The sequence below is a fragment of the Sceloporus undulatus genome, chromosome 4, assembly GCF_019175285.1.
Source record: "Sceloporus undulatus isolate JIND9_A2432 ecotype Alabama chromosome 4, SceUnd_v1.1, whole genome shotgun sequence".
Lineage (NCBI taxonomy): Eukaryota > Metazoa > Chordata > Lepidosauria > Squamata > Phrynosomatidae > Sceloporus > Sceloporus undulatus.
This window is the reverse complement of record NC_056525.1, coordinates 129,481,880-129,503,245: the sequence shown is the minus strand read 5'-3', so window position 1 is coordinate 129,503,245 and position 21,366 is coordinate 129,481,880. Positions and strand designations below refer to the sequence as shown.

Sequence of the window (21,366 nt, the reverse complement as noted above, 5' to 3'; positions counted from 1 at the left end):
GAATTACTCAACACTTTCTTTGCCTCAGTCTTCTCAGAAAAGGCAAAGGGTGCTCAACCTGAGGATAATGGAGCAGAGGACAGAATAGGGGAATTTCAGCACATAATAAGTAAAGAGATAGTACAGGAATACCTGGTTAATCTAAATTAATTTAAGTCTCCAGGACCAGATGAACTGCATCCAAGGGTATTAAAAGAACTGGCAAATGTAATATCGGAGCCATTGGCAATAATCTTTGAAAACTCCTGGAGAACAGGAGAAGTCCCAGCAGACTGGAGGAGGGCAAACGTTGTCCCTATCTTCAAAAAGGGGAAGTAAGAAGATCCAAACAATTATCCTCCAGTTAGTCTGACATCAATACCAGGAAAGATTCTGGAGCAGATCATTAAAAAGAGAGTCTGTGAACATCTAGAAAGCAATGCCATAATCACAAAAAATCAACACGGGTTTCAGAGAAAGAAGTCATGCCAGACCAATCTTATCTCATTCTTTGATAAAGTTACCACCTTGTTAGATGACGAGAATGCTGTGGATATAATATATCTTGATTTCAGTAAGGCCTTTGACAAAGTTCCCCATGACATTCTTGCAAACAACCTTGTAAAATGTGGGCTAGACAAGGCAACAGTTATGTGGATTTGTAATTGGTTGACTGGACAAACCCAAAGGGTGCTCAACAATGGCACCTTTTCATCCTGGAGAGGTGACCAGTGGGGTCCCACAGGGCTCTGTCCTGAGGCCAGTACTGTTCAACATCTTTATCAATGACTTGGAGGAAAAAATTGGTGGAATACTTATCAAATTTGCAGATGACACCAAATTAGGTGGAATAGCTAATACTCCAGAGGACAGGATCAAAATTCAAAATGATCTGAATAGACTAGAAAGCTGGGCCACAGCTAACAAAATGAACTTCAACAGGGAGAAATGTAAGGTACTGCACTTAGGGCGAAAAAATGAAATGCACAGATATAGGATGGGGGACACCTGGCTTAAGGAGACAACATGTGAAAGGGATCTAGGAGTCCAAGTAGACCACAAGTTGAACATGAGTCAACAGTGTGATGCGGCAGCTAACAAGGCCAATGCGATTTTAGGCTGCATCAATAGAAGTATAGTGTCTAGATCAAGGGAAGTAATAGTGCCACTATATTCTGCTCTGGTCAGGCCCCACCTGGAATATTGTGTCCAGTTCTGGGCGCCACAATTCAAAAAGGACATTGAGAAACTGGAGTGTGTCCAAAGGAGGGTGACTAAAATGGTGAAGGGTCTGGAAACCATGCCCTATAAGGAACGCCTTAGGGAGCTGGGTATGTTTAGTCTGGAGAAAAGAAGATTAAGAGGTGATATGATAGCCCTATTTAAATATTTGAAGGGATGTCATATTGAGGAGGGAGCAGGCTTGTTTTCTGTTGCTCCAGAGACTAGGACCCGGAGGAATGGATGCAAGCTGCAGGAAAAGAGATTCCACCTCAACATTAGGAGGAACTTCCTGACAGTAAGGGCTGTTGGACAGTGGAACACACTTCCTCGGAGTGTAGTGGAGTCTCCCTCCTTGGAGGTCTTCAAACGGAGGCTGGATGGGCATCTGTTGTGGATGCTTTGATCTGGATTTCCTGCATGGCAGGGGGTTGGACACCAGTCTATGGTGGATCGGCCTTCCCAAAAGCCAGCTTTTTCCTTTAGAAGTATGTTTTCTTGTTCCATCTGTTCTTCGAGTTTCCACTGTAAGTGTCTTGCATACAATTTGCTGATCATGTTGAGGAGAAAAATTGATCCATAGTTACCAGGATCATTCTTTTTTCCTTTTTTATATGTGGGGACAATGATAGCAAACCTCCAGTCCTTAGGTACTCTACCATAGTTATCAATGCAGGTAAAGAGGGATGCCAAAATGGGGGCCCCAAATTCCAAATTATTTTTGATGGTTTCTGAAGGTATTAAATCTTCCCCTGGAACTTTCCCCATTCTCAGTTGGTCTACAGCATTCTTGATTTCTACCCCAGACAACTCTGTATTTTGGTTTACAGTTCCATTTCAACATAAGTGTCGTAGTAAAGTGCTTCGAAGCATTCCTCCCAGATCCCTGGAGGGATGTGACAATCCACTATAACTGGTGCATTGCATTGGGAGCTTGCTGTCATATGCCAAAATAAAGCTGAATTGTTGGTTTTGACTGCTTGAATATTGTGCCCAATTATTTTTCATGGCTTCTTTCTTCTTGTTGGCCAACAGTTTTTGTAACTGGTCTTCTGTTGGAGCAGCTTTGTTGCTCCTCTGGCATGATATTGGATACACAAGCCCTGATAGGTGGCCATGAGAGCTTTTTTGGCATCAACACATTCCTTGTCAAACCACATCTTTGAGTGATGGTGTTTTTGTTGGTTTAGATAGTGGGTAAGGTTGACAATTGGGTAAGGTTTTTGTTATTTTCCAGAAGTTTATCAGAAGACTCCATTGATATCAGGTCATTCCAAAGACACTGAAGGCAGGCTGAGACCAATACCTTGCTTGTTGTTTGACTTAGCTGTGGAGTCCATTTAGCTTGCCCATAAGTCCTTCCTTATGGCATTAGGGAGAGTCAGTAGCAATCCTTGGTGTGTGTCTCCTGAATGAAGTGGCTTAGTTTTAGCAAAATGGAATCATAGATAGAATCATAGAATTATAGAGTTGGAAGAGACCGCAAGGGCCATCCAGACCAACTCCCTGCCATGCAGGAAATCTAAATCAAAGCATCCTCGACAGATGGCTATCCAGCCTCTGTTTAAAGACCACCAAGGAAGGAGACTCCACTATAAGTTTATTGACTAGTCAGCTGACAATCTTTCTCTCTCTCTCTCTCTCTGGCTTTTCTTCGTGAACGAAGATTCAGGAAGGACTCATCCCGCGCTTTCTACAAGCGCCTTGATGATTAAAAAAGCCAATTCGAGATAAACAAGTCCGGTTGCAGAAAGCACAGCAGAAAGTCTCCTTGGGTGATGTTTCTGGGTTGTGGTTCTGTCTGCCATTGTCGTTTTTCTTCAACACTCGTTCGGCGTGAGCTTTCAAAAAAGGCTGCAGCATCGTGGATAGTGCATCTCAATGCCTCCTGATGCGAGGCCAGGGCAGACCATTGTTGGTGATCAATTTGGCAGAGCCTGAGATGTTGTTTCAGGGAGTCCTTGTATCTCTTCTTCGGAGGGCCCCTCTTACACTGACCCGTGGCGAGTTCACTGTAGAATACTATTTTTGGGAGGCATATCCTGCCCAGCACAGCTTCGTCCTCAATAGCATGGCCTCAATGCTAGTGATCCCTGCTTGCTCAAGGACAGCAACATTTGTCACATAGTCAGTCCAGTGTATATTTAGAATTGTGCGTAAACAGTGGTGATGAAAGCATTCAAGGAGTCATACGTGTTGGCAATAGGTGACCTGTGTTTCAGACCCATAGAGGAGAACAGACAGTACAATGGGTCTATATACACTGATTTTTGTGCTTCGCCTCAGGTGTTTGTTACTCCTGACTCTTTTGTGAAGCCTTCCAAATTCGCTATATGCCTTTACTAGTCTGTGATCGATCTCTTTATCAATCTTGGCATCTGAGGAGATGATGCTTCCCAGGTAGGTGAACTGCTGGACGGACTTAAGTACAGATTTGCCTACAGTGATTTGGGGAGGTAGTGTTCTTCCTGTGGTGCAGGCTAGTAATCCATTTTCCTCAGACTGACTTCCAACCCAAAGAGCTCTGTAGCTGTAGCAAAACAAGATGTTAGGTGCTGCAGAGCTGCTTCCGTATGGGCAACGAGGGCAGCATCATCAGCAAAAATCAGCTCACGGTCTAGATAGTTTAGAGTCTTAGTACAAGCCCTCAGGCAGCTTAAGTTAAACAGGCTACCATCAGTAAGGTAGAGTATATAAATGCTGTCTTCTTCTTCGAGATCTGCCATAGCCCTTTAGAGCATCATGCTGAAGAAGATTGTAAATAGAGTTGGAGCGAGAACACAACCTTGTTTCACACCATTAGTTATTAGAAAGGGCTCAGAGAGAGCGTCGCCATATCTGACTTGACCTTGCTGGCCTTCATGTAGCAGGATAATCATTCTGAGGAATTTGGAGGGGGGGAATCCTAGTCATTCCAGGATCTGCCACAGACCTTTTCTACTCACAGTGTCAAAGGCTTTGGTGAGGTCAACAAATGTTATATAGAGACCTTTATTCTGCTCTGTACATTTCTCATGCAGTTATCTAAGGGCAAATGCCATATCTGTAGCGCTCCTATTAGCTCTAAAGCCACATTGGCTTTCAGGTAGAAGTTCTTCTGCAATAGTAGGAACTAATCTGTTCAGGAGTATCCTTGCAAGGATTTTTCCAGCGATGGAAAGCAGTGTTATACCTCAATAGTTGGAGCAATTGGATTTTGCTCCTTTTTTGTACAGGGTGATGATGACAGTTCACCTTTTTCCCAGCAACTGACAAGGAGCTCGTGGAATTTAGCATGGAGTACATGACCCCCATGTTTCCAAGTTTCAGGTGGAATTCCATCAATCCCGGCTTCCTCACCTTTTTTCATCTTCTTTATGGCCTTAAGGGTTTCTTCCAAAGTGGGAGCTATGTCCAATTCATTTTTCATCGGTTGTTGTGTCATATGTTGAATAGCTGAGTCTTGGACTACTCGGTTCTCAGTTGGCACTAAAGAGGCTTTGGAAATGTTCAGCCCATTGGTTCAGTATGGAAGCTTTATCTGTAATTAGTGTTTGACCATCTGTACTGTACTGTATCAGCTTTGGACCTGATATGTAGGTCCAAACACTGCTTTCAGAGCTTTGTAAAATCCTCTGGAATCACCCAGAACTGCACAACATTGTGTCTTTTCTGCTAAATTGATCCACCACTTGTTCTGAATGTCACAGAGATTTTATTGGAGGTGACTACATGCGACGCAAAAGGCTGCTTTTTTTATATGACAAGATGGCTGGGCGAGGTGAGCAGTTCTCTTCTTTGCCAACAGCTCTTGAATCTCTTGGGTGTTTTCATCAAACCAGTCTTGATTTTTCTTGAGGGAGAATCCTAAGGATTCTTCCGCAGATTGCAGGATGCTGTTTTTGATATATTGCTAAAGCCTCTACAGGATGGTCTTCAAGTTTTGTTTGCAGATTTGCCCGGAACTTGTCTCTCATGGCAGCTTGTTGAAGATTGTTGACTTGGAGTCTCCTCTTTAGGATGCCACCCCTCTTAGGTTTAAACTTAAAATGAAGATTTAGTTTACATCTTATGAGGCGACGATCTGTTTGACATTCTGCACTGGGCATCACTCAAATATGACAGACATCGCAAATATTTCTCTGGCACACTTCGATACAGTCAGTGAGGTGCCAGTGTTTGGCTCAGGGATGCATCCAGGTTGTCTTCAAGCTATCTTTCTGCTGAAAGATAGTGTTTGTAATAGTCAACTGCTGTTCTGCACAAAACTCTAGCAGGAAGTGTCTGTTATCATTACAGTTTCCAACACCATGCTTGCTTAAAACATCTTTCCAGGCTTCAAAGTTCTTTCCTACTATGGCATTGAAGTCACCAAGGATATTGATTTTGTCTTCTGCAGGGACTTTTTGTATAAGGTAGCGTAGGTCTGAGTAGAATTTATCTTTCTCCACAGGGTTGGCTTGCATAGTTGGGGCATATATACTGAAGAAAAAAACATGTGGGAGGTGTAAGGAGATAATGCGATCGGAGTGTCCTGTTGACAAGGTTTTGAGTTTGAAGGCAATGGAGTTTTTGATCATAAAGCCTACACCAGAAAGATGTTTTTCATTTTGTGTTTTGCCAGACCAATAGCGTGTGTAGGCAGCACCGTCTTCTTTAAGTCTGCCTTCCTCATGGAGATGAACTTCACTAAGCAGCGATGTCAATGTTAAGTCGTGACAGCTATTAGAGCAGAACGATGCTCAGGATGTCCACTATCTGCAGAATCTTGCATGGTTCTGATGTTCCAGCATGCAAGCATTAGTCTATTTGCACCTTTGGAGGCTGGTGTGTGCCTTTGTTTCTTTGTCTTTGTTTGACCGCATCAGAAGATGCTCGTTGGCCGCGGCTAGCCAACCAGATAGATGGGGATGAGCTTTCGTTGGGCCACCTTTTCTAGGCCCCTCTCCATATGGAGCAAGGAGTGCTCTCCTTTAAAAAGGCTGCTTGGTCATTCACGATGCTGCCAAACAAGACTGTCATCCCCCGGGGCAGTCTCAAGTGACCGAAGTCCTGAACTGACTGAATGCAGGGTTGGGTCTGCGGCTTCCAGTGCATCTTTACACCTGCCATTTCGTCCCTCGCCTATTGCTATAGGGCTTTTTCGGAAGTTGGATGTATCCTTCAAGCCTGTGCAATGGATTTTTCTGGTGGAGCACAGCATGCACAGAACTGGCCTCACTCTTTAAACCAGAGGTTCATCTGCTGAGGCCTTAACAAACATGGAGGAGGTCCTTGGGTCGTAGGTTTGATTAGAGTTTCCTTCTCTTAGATGGTTGACCTTACAGGTTAGACGAGCACCATCTTCCCGGGTTTGGGATTAGAGTTTTCCTTCTCCTAGGATGGTTGCCATATGGCTAGAGAGCCCATCCTGCCCTTTGGCGCTCTTGGTCAGACCCTTCATTTGTGACCTGTCTGGCATAGCTCACAATTTCATTAAAGTACGCAGGACTCTCCCCCATGACAAGGGGGTGTCAATGGAGAGGTGACAATATCAATAGAATACTAAATACAGTTACAAAATTACAGCATATAAAATACAAGATAAAAATATCAGAATGCCCACGTATATACAAAGATAAAACTGAGTCACACTTAAAACTCACTTAAAAGCCAGTCTTTTATGGTTCCTACTATCTGACGTTTACTATGCTAGTTGAGCTAAATTTTATGAAAGTAAAGAAATTTCTGTGGGTTTAAATGTTGAGTCTCTCCTTTTACTTACCAAAAAGGAGTGTCTTGAATCTATTAAGGTCTGCCTTGCAGAGAGAGAACATCAACTGACATATCCAACTCCTCCTAGAGTGTGTTCTCCAGCGATGCTCAGTATCCCCCCCTTGCAGGGTAGGATTCCAGATTATTTTCAAACCCTTTCACTGCTGGTGTCGAGGAAGACCTTTTTGTTTGCAAGACTGAATGTACATCCCTCAAATGTGACCGGGACAAGATATCTGCAGACCCTATTTTTGAATCATGTATGTCACTGTGATCAAGTTCCAGATGTTCTCCATCATATTGTATTGCTTTGTCCATTGTATATAATTCTGAGGGGGAAATTGTTTAGAGGGTTATTGGAAATGAATATCTCTTTGAATGGGTTATCAGTGGAATACCTATTGGAAGATCAGAACCTACATATTACCAGGTTAATGGCCAATTTTCTGGTGGAGGCAACAAGATTGTGGCTTAAATGTTAATAAAGATCCTGAAGTTTTATTGTAAATGCATGTTGTTTTTCTGTGCCTAATAAAGGTTGACTGACTGACTGACTGACTGACTGACTGACTGACTGACTGACTGGTATAATGATGGTTTTTGCTTTCTTCTTGAGCTTAACTCTTATTTTTGTTATGAGCAATTGGTGGTATGCTCCTGGTTTGGTTTTGGTCACAAAGATAGAGCTTCTCCATCTTCTACTTGCAATTACGTGGTCTACCTGGTTTTTGTGTTTACCATCTGGTGATGTCCAGGTGTATAGTCTCCTATTTGGTTGTATGAAGCAGGTATTTGCAGTGAATAGATTGTTGGCCTCACAGAATTTTTTTTAATATATATAAATTTTATTAAGTGAAAATCCAATACAATTATTAAAACTTCAACAGAATTAAAAACAATCCAAAACATATTAACTTGCTACCTAAATTACATTCATACATACATACATAACCACTTCCTAGAATCACTGAGATTTTATCAAATGGTTAAGTATCTTTACCAAAAATTCACTCTTTTTTTTTTAATTAGGCCTCAACAACCTTGAGATTCATTCTGTTCAGTACAATTATTTGTGTCATTCTCTCGCTCTCTTTTTCCTTCCACCTCTATTTAAACTACTCACTTCTGCCTATATATTAACTATATACTAACTCTCTTTCAATTTTCCTCTAATGCGACATGTATTTCTCCCTTTTTCTCTTTTTGAATATATAATCTCCATGGGTCCCAGTCTTTTAAAAAAATCCATTAATGAGAATTTTTTTAACAAAATCGCGAGTCTATCCATTTCATATAGCTCCATGACCTTCAACCTCCAATCTTCTATTGTAGGGATTTCTTCTCTCGCTCTACACTAGCGTAGATTTTTCAGCCACAATTGTATGAAATAATAATTTCTCTCTTTTTTGTTCCAATTTTATCCCATCTGTTATGTTCAAGAGATACATCTTGGGGTCCATTCGCCCCTTCAGATTAAATATTTTCTTCATCTCTGCATGAATTTCTTTCCAAAATGTTTTCACCTCTTGGCAGTTCCACCAACAATGTAAATACGTACCCACTTCTTTATGACATTTTCAACAGACACTTTTATTATTTTTAAACATCTTTGATATTTTGTAGGGTGTTAAATACCACCTATAAAGTGATTTATAAAAAATTTCTTTTAATTCCACATTTAAAGTTAAAGTTAAAGTTATTCTTTTCTCCCAAAGTGTTTCCCATTGTTCCAAAAATATAGTTTCATTTAAATCTTTAGCACATTTCACCATGAACTATTTAATTACTTCATCCTCTAACTCAAATTTACTTATTAATTTATATAATTTTGATATTTGTTTTTTGGGGGTTTTTATTATATTTTCTAAATCTGGATCTACAAGGCCTATTCCATTAACTTTGGCATCCACATCAAATCTTTCTTTTAGTTGCCTATATGTAAACCAATTACAAGAAAAACCTTCCTTCTGTAATTCCTCTTGCGTTTTCATTACTCTCTCCCCTTGATGTCATTTCGTTATATCAACATATGTCACCCACTCATCTTCCTTTAAAACCTCCCTAGCAAACATTGCCTGATTTGTGGATACCCATATTGGAATTTTTGAACACCATCTTGATTTATATTTTAGCCAGATTCTTATCAACGATTTTCTAATAAAATGGTTCTTGTAATTACCATCAAGTTTAATCTTTTCATAAAACATATAACCATGTAAACCAAATTTTAAATCTGCTTTTTCCAAGTTTAAAGTTCTTATTTTATTTAATCTTATCCAATCCATTATCCAATCTAACGAACACTCATAGTAGTACCATTTTATATTGGGAAGTGCAAGGCCTCCTCTATTTACTGAATCCTGTAATGTTTTCATTTTAACTCTGGGTGTTTTTTTTTATTATTCCAAATAAATTTCGATAATTCCTTTTCCCAAATTTTAAAGGGTTGGTCGTTAATAATTATAGGAAGATTTTGGAAGAAAAACATTAACTTTGGTAAAACCATAATCTTTATTGTCGCTGTCTTACCCATCGAGGATATATTTGTGTTCTTCCATCTATTCAAATCTTTTTTTATCGATTTCCAAATTTTCTCATAATTATTATCGAAAGGTTCTGTATTTTTGGTTGTTATCGTAATAACCAAATAATTTACCCATTTCTTTACCTGGAATCCTGTCTTCTCTTTCAATCTAGCCACCTCTTCTTGTGTCAAATTCATTGTCAACGTGGTTGTTTTTTCTTTATTAATTCAGTATCCTGCCACTCTTCAAAAATTTTTAAGCAACTCCATCAAATTATCACTACTGTCAACTGGGTTAGAAATAGTTAGGACAAGGTCATCTGCATAAGCTCTCAATTTATATTCTTCACTTGTCAGTTTAAAACTTTCTATCAAATGGTTTTTTCATATATTGGTCAGGAGAATCTCCAATGTTAATATAAATAAAAGTGGTGACATGGGGCAGCCCTGTCTCACACCTTTACAGATACTGCACGGATCTGTTTTTTCCCCATTCACCAATATTGATTACTCTTGTTTTCTATAAATTGTTTCAATCCATTTTTGAAACTTCTCTCCTACATCTATCTTCCTCAATACCCCAAACATGAACTCCCAATTAATGTTATCAAACTCTTTCTCCGCATCTATAAAATCATTGCTAATTTTTTATCTATTCTCTTTTCATGAATTTCAATCAAATTTAATATATTTCTAATATTATCTTTTATCATTCTATTTGGGAGAAAGCCGCATTGGTCTGAAAAAAATCCAATTACTCAATACATTTTTTAATCTTGCTGCCAATATAGAGACAAATAATTTACAATCTGAATTTAGAAGTGAAATAGGTCTGTAATTTTTTAACTCTGTCAAATCTTTTCCTTCTTTTGGTATTAATATTATATTCAGTTGGGTCCATGTTTGGGGTATTTTACCGATCATGGTTTCATTCATCGTTGTTAACAAGCGTCCAGTTAAATGTTTCTCACATGTCTTATAAAACTCATTAGGAAAACCATCGGGCCCAGGAGTTTTCCCAGATTTGCTTTTTTGTATAGCTTCCAATAGTTCTTGAACAGTGATTCCTTTGTTCAGTACTTCCCTTTCCTCGTTCGTAAATTTCTTAATATTTTGTTGTTCCAAATATTTCATTATCTTTGAATTCTTGATTTTTGAATCTTTAAACAAATCGTTATAATAACCTAAAAAAATCTTCTTAATTATATTCTGACATCTTATTATTGTCCCTGAATCTGTAATTGACATAACTGATTGTTTTATTTTTTCTTTCTTCAATTGATAGGCCAACATTTTCCCCAGCTTATTTGCTGACTCAAAATATTTTTGTTTGGTGAATTTTAATTTTTTCTCCATTTCTTCTGTCAATAAAATTGATATTTGCCTTTGCAAATATTTTATCTCTTGAAGCACCCTCTGATTTTGGGGTTTTTTTCTTTAAATCTTTCTCTTTTCTTTCCAGTTCACCATTCAATTTGTTCAATTTCTCATCTCTTTTTCTTTTTATCTCTGAGGATTTTTAAATCATCCATCCCCTTATTACCGCTTTTAATGCATCCCATACTATTGTATCAGATCCTCTCCTGCTTTATTTCTTGTTCCTAATCCAAATCTTCCTACTGTTTTTGATTCTTCTTTGTTGCCAATTTTAGCATTCAAGTCTCCAATGATTAGCTTAAAATCTTGTGATGATATGTTGTCAATTTCTTCCTGGACTGCATCATAGAATCTCTCAATTTCTTCTTCATCTGCATCTGTGGTTGGTGCATATACATGGATTATTGTAGTGTTTATAGGTTTCCCATATAAACAAAAGTAATAGAATAACTAAAAAGCATTGCTAGAAACAAAAAGTAGTCCACCATACTAGAATCACATATGTTGAAGAATGTAAATTCACCAAACAATCCTCAGAGGCCACACCATTTAAAATTAATAAATCCAGCCTAGGTTTTTTGTGGGGTTTTCAGATAATGCTGGCATAGAAGTGAGTGGGGATATATACTGTGTGACCCTTGGTTGAGAGGAAGTGATTTATATGTTAATCTGTGTGTTGGCCTGTTGTTGAATGGCAAGGCCTCAGGGTGTCTATTTAATTAGTGATTCATTGTCTACTGGGAAACCTTCCTGACCATAGGTGGTTTTCTTATTTATTTATTTATTTAATTATAAAAGCATTTTATATAAAAAACAATGAAAAAAGCTTCAAGTTACTACATAGTATCAGACAATATATTGAAGTTCACAGATCAGTACTTCCAAAGTCAATTTAAAAACAATTCCCAAACACTATACCCATACATTTCAATATTCTCTTTTTTATATATCAGTTTCTCTTTTTACTTCCTGTTACCTCGAAGTATATTCCCCCAAATCGTACAATTTCTTGAGTATTATATTACAAATAAGTTGCTTATAGGTTGTCGTGTCTGCATTCTTATGTCTCTAACCTGCAATTTTTCATTATCTGGTCCCATTCTTCCTCTATTAGTGTAGTGTCTTTATTAGATAAACGGACAGTGAGAATGTCCATCTCTCGAAATTCATGGATTTTTGCCCACCAAAGATCCTAATCAGGTATTATTTGGCTTTTCCAATATTGAACTAATATAATTCTGGCAGCAGTTATTAAATATAGTATTGTTCTCTCATGTTTAATTTTGATTTGCGCTGGAACTTTGTCTAACATATTCAGTAAATACATTTCTGGTCTCATTTCAAAATTCAGTTGAAAAATACGTTCAATTTGTCTGTGTATGTTTTTCCAGTACAACTTTAGTTTTGTGCATTTCCACCAAACATGGAACCAAGTTCCTGGTGCCTTTTCATATTTCCAACATAGACTGTTTTGTAAATTTTTGTTATCTTACTCGGTGTTAAGTACCATCTGTGTTCCATTTTCCAATAATTTCCCCAAGGTTTTGACATTTAGTGAATTTTTTAGTCCTTTCTCTTGCGTTCTTCCAACTATCCATCTCTATAGTATTTTGCATTTTATCATTGTATCCAAAACAGGTTCCTTTTCTTGTTCAAGTTCTCTAAGGAATTTATGTAATGTAGCAGTCTTTTTGTCAACTGTATTTAATAAAAAATTTGACAAGTCCGAAGTTTCTTTTTCAAAGCCTTGCAGTTTTTGGTCTATTTTAAATCTTTCTTTAATCTGCATATAAGGATACCAAGGTACTTTGGGGTCAAGTTGTTTTAAATTTTCGATCGGTTTCATTTCATATTATTACTTGATTTGGTTAAAATGTCTTTGTAAGTCAGCCAAATGTTGAGATCCTTCCACCTTCCAAAAAATGCTTCTTGAGAAGATACCCACAAAGGTATTTCTCGAAATGTTTTCTTCTTAATTTTTTCCCATGTTTTAAGTAAGTATCTCCTAATCAAGTGGTGTGAAAAATCCTTGTGTATAGCCGCTTTATCATACCATAAGTACACGTGCCAACCAAACCTGTTATCAAATCCTTCCAAATTAAGGAGTTTTTCATTTTTCAGCCTGATCCATTCAGTAATCCAATTTAATATATTTGCCTCATAGTAAAGCTTTAGGTCTGGAATTCCTCCGCCACCGACTTCTTTTTGGTACGTCATTATCTTCCGATTCGCTCGTGGCTTTTTATTGTTCCATATGAATAAATTTAAATCTTTCTGCCATTCTTTAAATGTTTTCTCATTAATTAGAATGGGAATTGTTTGAAATAGGAAATTTATTTTCGGTAGAATCATCATTTTAATTGCCTCAATAAATCCAAACAAAGACAAATTCAATTTTGACCATTTTTCCATATCTTTTTAAATTTCTTTCCATCTTGGTTTGTAATTGTTCTCAAAAAATTCCGTGTTTTTATCAGTTATCCAAACTCCTAAGTATTTTGTCTTCTTTTTCACCTGGCAATCGGTAATCCTTGCTAGATCTTGTTTTTCTTTTCTCGATAAGTTCTTCGTGATCATAACAGTTTTTTGATAATTTACTTTGAAGCCTGATATTTTCCCGTATTCCTCAGTTACTTCAAACAGCTGTTGTACTTGCTTTAATGGATCCTCTATTACAATCAAAACGTCATCTGCATACGCTTTCAATTTGTAATTGTAACTTTTAATTTGAGTGCCACTTATTATTGAGTCATCTCTAATTCTGTTGAGTAGTATCTCTAAAACCATAATGAATAAAAGCGGTGATATTGAACAACCCTGTCTTGTACCTTTCTCAATCTCGGTCTGTTCTGATTTATTCCCATTGACTATGATTTGTGCATTTTGATCTTCATATATCTGTCTTATCCAAGTTTCAAAGTCCGCTCCTAATTCCATTCTTCTCATTATTTCAAACATATAATTCCAGTTAATGCTATCAAACGCTTTCTTGGCATCCAGGAATATTAAGCCTAATTTTTTTATGATTGTTTCTTTCGTAAGATTCTAGAATGTCAATAACAAATCTGGTATTTTCATTCAATTGTCTTCTCGGAAGGAATCCTGATTGCTCTTCTTTAATGTAATCCTGTAATATCTTTTTTAATCTATCTGCCAAAATCATCGTAAAAATTTTATAGTCAGTATTCAATAAAGAAATTGGTCTGTAATTAGCTACTTGTAAAGAATCTTTCCCCTCCTTAGGAATTACTGTGATGTTTGCATTTTTCCATGACTCAAGGATTCCGTGTTCTTTTATATCATTCAGAGTTTTTACTAAAGGTAATTTAATTTCCTCTATAAATTCCTTATAATATGTTGCCGTGAATCCATCCGGTCCTGGAGCTTTATCCAATTTTAACTTCTTGATTACTGATTCTACTTCTTCTATTGTAACAGTGGCATTCAGTGTCTCTTGTTGTTGTTTATTTATTTTAATACATTGTTTATCAAGATAATTCTTTATTTTTTCCTCTTGTATATTGTCCCTTTTGTACAGTTGTGAATAATATTCCCAGAAAGCTTTTTTGAGTTCTTCTTGTTTAACACAAGTTTCTTTATTCATGTTTATCTGTGTAATTAATTTTTTATGTTTCTCGTCACGTAGTCTATGTGCCAGCCATTTACCACATTTATTTGCCTTTTCAAAAAAAATTGTTTTATAAATTTTAACTTCCTTTCCACCTCCTCTGAAACCTTTGCTTCAAGTTTTTTTCTCAACAGATATAAACATAGGTGGTTTTCATTTGTACTTGCTGGGTCTTCATTTTGGTGTTTTTCAGGACTGGTAGCCAAACTTTGTTCGCTTTAAGGGTTTCTTCTTTCCTGATGAAGTTGTCTAGCTGTGTGTGCATTTCATAGAATCATAGAGTTGGAAAAGACCTGAAGGGCCATCCAATCCAACCCCCTACCATGCAGGAAATCACAGTCAAAGAATCCCTGAATCCAGCCTCTGTTTAAAGACCTCCAAAGAAGGAAGACTCCACCACTCTCCAAGAGATTATGTCCCATTGTTGAGCAGCTCTTACTGTCAGGATGTTCTTCCTAATGTTGATGTGGAATCTCTTTTCCTGTAGTTTGCATCCATTGCTCCTTGTTCTAATCTCTGGAGCCATGGAAAACAAGCTTGTTTACTCTTCGATATGACCTCTCTTCATATATTTAAACATGACTATTATGTCCCCTCTTAACCTTCTTTTCATGAGTCTCAATATCCCCAGCTCCCTCAGTCTTTCCTCATAAGACATGGTTTCCAGACCTTTCACAATTTTAATTGCCCTCTCCTGGAGATGCTCCAGCTTGTCAGCATCCTTTTTGAATTGTGGTGCCCAGAACTAGACATAATATTCCAGGTGAGGTATGACCAAAGCAGAATAGAGTTGTACTATTACTTCCTTTGATCTAGACAATGTACTTCTATTGATGCAGCCTAAAGCCTCACAGGTCAGTAGGAAAAGTCACAGTCACAACTTTTGGGGGAAACAAATACATTCAATGAGTGACTATCTTCAGAGGGACCAAAAAGTTAATACAGAATACTACTATATATTGCTGTGACAATTAAAGGAGACATTGAAGAAAAAATGAGGAAGAAAGCTGCAGAAAGTACAGTGCTCAAGGGCTGACATGATTATAGATGGATTTTTAAAATAAAATTTATTGAGTTTTAAAAAGATACAAACACACATTCTTGAACAATGACATACAGATGCTCTAAAAGATTATATGATATATATTTGTTTGTTTGATGTCCTTTGCTCAGAGAAGTTCTTCAGTCAAATCAGCACTATCTCACATCTCTTTCAAACCATCTTTGAATCAGCTAACCACTCTTATACCTTTTGGGGGGGGGGGGGAAAAAACCAAGTTTCTATTTTTCCCTTTAACTTTCCTTATCCCTAACAAATAAATCACCGTTTAAAGAGCTGGAATAAGGACATAGCAAATTTTATATGGAAGGGGGGGGAAGCCAGAATAAAAAAAGCAGTCATACAAGACAGAAAAGAAAAAGGAGGGCTTGGTCTCCCTAATTTAGAACTGTACTACAACACATCCTCACTCTTATGGGTAAGAGATTGGATTTTACTAGACAAACTCAAATTGTTAGATCTAGAAGGTATTAACATGAAATCAAGATAGCACACATTTATGTCATGATTTGTCAAAAGTGATAGATATAAACACACACTTTATCAGGAGAGCATTATTTAAAGTATGGAAAAAGTACAGGAATTTTTTAAATGTAAAAATACCTAGATGGACCTCACCACAAGAGGCTTTCCATAAAAATGAATTTGAGAAAGATCACAAGTGGATAAAATATGAAGACTGTACAACGGCGATAAAACATGAAATAAAAACCAGAGAACAATTACAACAGGAAGGGATATCGATTAATAGGCTGCATTATATCCAACTTAAGGAAGAGTTTAACAAACCTTTGAAAAAGGAAGGAATTGAGATAGATAGCAGGGGGTTTGACAAAATCTTATTAGGAGGGGTGAAAGGATTTATAAAGAAAACTTATAAAATACTTCTGGATATTGAAACAAAAGAAGGTACTATTAAAGAAACTATGGCCTGTTACAGACTGCCAAAATAAAGCTGCTTCAGGTCTCTTTGGAGGTATGCTATTTAAATGATGCATGGGTCCTAAGAATCCGGAGGTCACACCAAAGCCACACTCCATTCCTAAGCACTGGAGTGCAGCTTTGGTGCAGCTTCCAGATTCTTAGGACCCATGCATCATTTAAATAGCATACCTCCAAAGAGACCCAAAGCAGCTTTATTTTGGCAGTCTGTAACAGGCCAATGATAAAATGGATGCAGAATATAGGGAGACCAATACCTTTAATAATGTGGGAGAACTCTTTGAAAAATAACCAGAAATATACCAGCTTGATAGAAGTCTCAATTTTGAATTTCCAATGTTCGGTTCTACCCCATCAGTCATTATAGAGTAAAGATAGTAAACAGTTTAGACAGTTTTTTCTCAAAGACAAATATTTAACAAGTTCCTGAATTTTTGAGAAAACTGTCTGAAATAAGTCATGGGAAAGAGAAAACGAAGGAAACAGTTGGGTGGGAGTCCAAACTCACTACCCCAGATGAAACATCCTAAACAGCCGAGAATTGACGAACGTTTTGTAGGAAATGGGAATGTAAGAAAACCAAACCCCATTCATATTGCTAATAGATTTGAATGGCTGGGAACTGGCTTACAGTCAGAGTTAGGTGAGGAGCAGCCTCTGGAGCCTTCCCCACCCCTTAGTGTCAAGTTGATTGAAAACCAAGATGAAGAATTGGGCCCCCACCATAGCTTGCCAGCTCATGCAATTTGCCTTGATACTAGTCGTAGGGATTATGAAATAAAGTCCAGAAATAATTGGTCATGCCCAGAAATGTTGAGATTCAGAATGGGGAACAACAAGCTGGGGAGAACCCAACACAACTTATGATGAAATACTGCCTGATTACTACACGAACCGTTATCCTGATATCTGAACACACATTGAACATGTTAAGTGGAGAAATAGAGACGTTGGAGCAAAAGATATCTGCAAGATCACTTACTAGTCCCTCTTGTACAGGCAATTGCGAAACTAACGGGACTAAGTTGCACAACCGCGACCAATTGGTCGATTTAGAAGCTAGGACTAGAGGAAATGATAAAAACTCAGACCCGAAGAGGCTACCCCAAGAAACAAATCAGTTATTGCCTGGAACAGCATCACAAGAGGATCATGGATGCCATAAAAAGTAATAAATCTTTTTCTGTGTAACATAACTGTATACTCCAATCAGAAAGGACTGCATTGAGTATCCATAAGAACAGAGTTAATGATGGTCAATGGATTTCCAAGAAAGTAATCAAATCCTCCCTGGGAAAACTTCTTCACTGCCAACTAGGCCAGATAGATTTAGACACTGTTGAATGGCTCCCTGGGTCATTAAATCAAACACGAATCTTCATGTCCTTTAAGCATTCTACCATTCCTCTGATGCTACTCAGGATGAAGGCTGATTTAGCCCAATACCAAATCTTTCCTATCAGAGTCTTTCATGAAGAAAGAATTAAGCCTTTATTTGCTGGCCCAAGAGTTCCAAAAGTGGTAATCCCCCTTGTTTTGACACAGAAGGATTCTGAAGGTGAGAGTCAATCCAGTCTGCATCAGATTGAGGACAGTTTCGTTGATGCATTTGGTCTACTCCCAAGAGAAGAGCAAGATATTATTTTGCTCAAGTTGAAAAAATTAAAACAGTCTTTAAGGAACACAGTGGTATCCACAGAGCCTTTAATAGATTTGTTTTCTCCAAATTCAGGTTGTAGTGGTTTGCCCACACAGATGAAAGAACTGCCTAATCTTGAGCAACCAAAGACTAGTGAATGCAATCCTTTTGGTCCACTAATGGCTCCTGAAACTATGATGGAGTCTCCAATTGACCATGTGTCTGATGAATGTGCTCCAAAGCTGCTGTGTGAGAAGGGGGTTAGCTTAGATATAACGCCTCTGAAGAGGACCCAAGCACAGAGACAGTCCTTTGCTAAGCAGCCCTCAGCGATAGAAGAGAGGGCAGTAATACACTGGGTCCTGTCACAGAATGAGACTCCAGGGATTCCCAGCTTGACTGGGACCGAGAGAGAAGAACAACTGCAACAACAACATCAACATGGTACCACCATATCATTAAAAGGTGATCACCTAAACAACAATTGTGTTTATTTAGGTTGCATTGACAATATTGTTGTAGACAATATGGTTGTAGATACAGATTCTAATTGACTGAATGTGCCAATGCATCCTCCCCCCTCTAGTTGCCATCTGTGTCTCTGCTGTCTTTTACCAAAAACCATTATGTTTGTCTTAGATTTATTAATGGTCAGAGAGTTATTCCGGCAATAATAGCTAAGTCTTCTTAACAGCCTTCGTATGCCAACTTGTGAATATGATAGCATTATCATAACATCAGCATTAAGCAAGATGTTACAGGAAGTATGCAGAACCTCGGTGTAACATTCAATGAGAATGGATCGTGGTCATGCCATCACCACAGAAGCTCACTTAGAGCAAAGGCTCATATGAATCTCATTCTTAAATTAAAAGTCAACAAGTACCCAGGCTCCTTAGCCCCAATAATTAATGTATACAAAGCTAAGGTTACACCTATGCTTTTATATGCAGCGGAAGTATGGGGTCTAAATTCCACTGCAATTGTAGAACTAGCCCAGTCTCAACATTTGAGAAGTATTCTGGGAGTAGATAAAAGAACCTCAGTAGCTGCTGTTAGAGCCAAATTAGAAATTTACTCTATTCACTCTCAAGCTAAAATCAGAGTGTTTAATTATTGGTGCAAAATTAATGAAATGGAGCCAGACAGACTCCCTAGATTATGCCTATTAGAACAGGTGCACTCCCATCTACAATCTTCATGGTCTATAAAACTTTATAAAGAACTGTAGGCTCCCCGTAGCCTGCACTATGAAAGATCAAGCAAGAAAGAGTGCAAGACAGAGAATCTTGGATATTGCGGCCCAAGAAGATATAGCCACCCTCAGTAGGGTAGGCAATTTAAAATGGTTGAGCTGATACAAACGGCCCTTTCAAATGCCACCTTATCTAAAAATACAGATCCCAAAACATCTCAGAGAGGCATTCACCTAAGCAAGGTTTGACCAACTTGATACCATGGCTTAACAGGGGAGATTCCAGGTATCCCTTATAATGAACGAACTTGTATTTGTGGTGACCATGAAATTGAGGATCTAGCACACATTTTGTTTCAATGTAATCTGTACCAACAGGAAAGGGACCAATACCTTGATCCCTATATTAAACAAACAATATTCTGGGATACTCACATCAGAATATCATACTGTATGAGTGGACAAGATTAAAAAATATCTATTGCCACAGCTCGGTTCCTTCATAAAGCATCACTGTTGAGATCTAGATAAGTGGGGATGATTGGTGTTAACTGTAAGGGTGATGAAGAGATTTGACATATGATGACGGATGTTTTATGTTATTTCTACCTCCCATTTTAATTCTATTTTACTTCCCATGGTAACTATCTTACACATTACTGTTTGATTGTGTAAACATTTTATTCTTACCTGTTTATTTGTATATCTTTTAGTACATACTGTATATTTTTAGCTTTGTATAGTCTGTATATAAGCTGTGCATGTTCAGGCTATTCATACGTATCTATATTGTATTGTGGTTTATTGCACTTAGTGCACTATAATAACATTTTATATATGTGTGTGTGGCATTGCTTGTATTACTATGTTTTGAGTAATTTGAAACGGCCCTCGGTCTATTCAATAAACTTGTTTATTTATTCATTTACTAAGTGTAATACACTGAAAGAAAACTACCTAAAGATTCTGCATAGATGGTACTTAACTCCCTCAAGGCTATCAAAGATGAAAAACAACCTAATGCTAAGGGCTGGAAATTCAAAGAGAAAATCGGAACAATGTACCACGTATGGTGGCAATGTGAAGAAATCCAAAAATACTGGAAAAATATACACAAAATAATGCAAGAAAATTTAGAAATAAATATCCCTTTATTACCAGAATTTTTTTTACTAAACATTGTGGATGTATGTCAGAAACAGTTAAGATCAAGTAGAATATTAGACATATGAGAAAGCCAGCACCAAGGGGGCAACTAAAACCCTGCCGAGCATCACCGGAGGAGGAGGCAGAGGAAATGCGGGGCAGGCGGCTCAAACAGGACAAGGAGAGCCACGAGACAGTGAACGCCCAGTAGACCAGCCTCGGGAATGGGATATACCAGATGTGGTGAGCAGTGGAGTACCACTTTATTTCTTAGAGGTAAAGTTGGGACACAAAGTTAAAGGGATCACCAGTAAAATCTTGGCCGCCTTAGATTCGGGCTGTACCTGCTGTTTAATAAGCCAGGGATTGGTACAAGCCCTAAAGATTGGCCAAGAGCCTCTACAGGAGATGATTCCGTTCTTCCAAATGGACAGGACTTTGATGGGGGGAACTCATGCAGAAGCAAACGGAAGACTTAACCTTAAAAATTGCAGATCATTGGGAACACATCCAATTCGTGGTGGGGCCCACCCATGGATGTGATGTGGTCTCGGGCATAGACTGGTTGGATTTGTATGTATTCGCAGAGACCACGAAGAAGGACAGGTTGCTCACCTGTAACGGTATTTCTTCGAATGGTCATCTGCGAATACATACAAATCCCACCCGTCCATCCCCTCAGTGTCCTGCTCTTATTGGCTCTTTCCATCGCCTGCTTGGCAGAAAAACTGCGGAAATGGGGAAAGAGCGGAAAGGCAGGGGCCTTATAACGGGTGGGCGGAGTTACCGCCAAAAAGTTTCTATATGTTGCAAAGTAAACTTTGCCTAGTGATTCCAGAAGTTTCCGAACAGCACTGCGCAGGTGCAGTGAAACCCATTTGTATGTATTCGCAGATGACCACTCGAAGAAATACCGTTACAG

The 21,366-nt window shown here is 38.1% G+C and overlaps 1 protein-coding gene across 5 annotated transcripts in view; it reads left to right on the top strand.

Annotated features, from left to right (window-relative positions):
* PBX1 (PBX homeobox 1) overlaps nucleotides 1–21,366 on the top strand; it is a 550,595-nt gene that overhangs the window by 489,014 nt on the left and 40,215 nt on the right. For 2 of the 5 annotated variants that reach the window (XM_042463122.1, XM_042463118.1), the window contains one exon: nucleotides 18,197–19,829. The exons of the other annotated variants lie outside the window; for them this stretch is intronic. Coding sequence is in view for 1 of the 2 variants with exons in the window: in XM_042463118.1 (XP_042319052.1) it covers nucleotides 18,197–18,223 (27 nt within the window). In the remaining variant the exon portion in view is untranslated. Of the gene's footprint in view, nucleotides 1–18,196; nucleotides 19,830–21,366 lie in introns of those variants that run through there. 5 annotated transcript variants of the gene reach the window in all.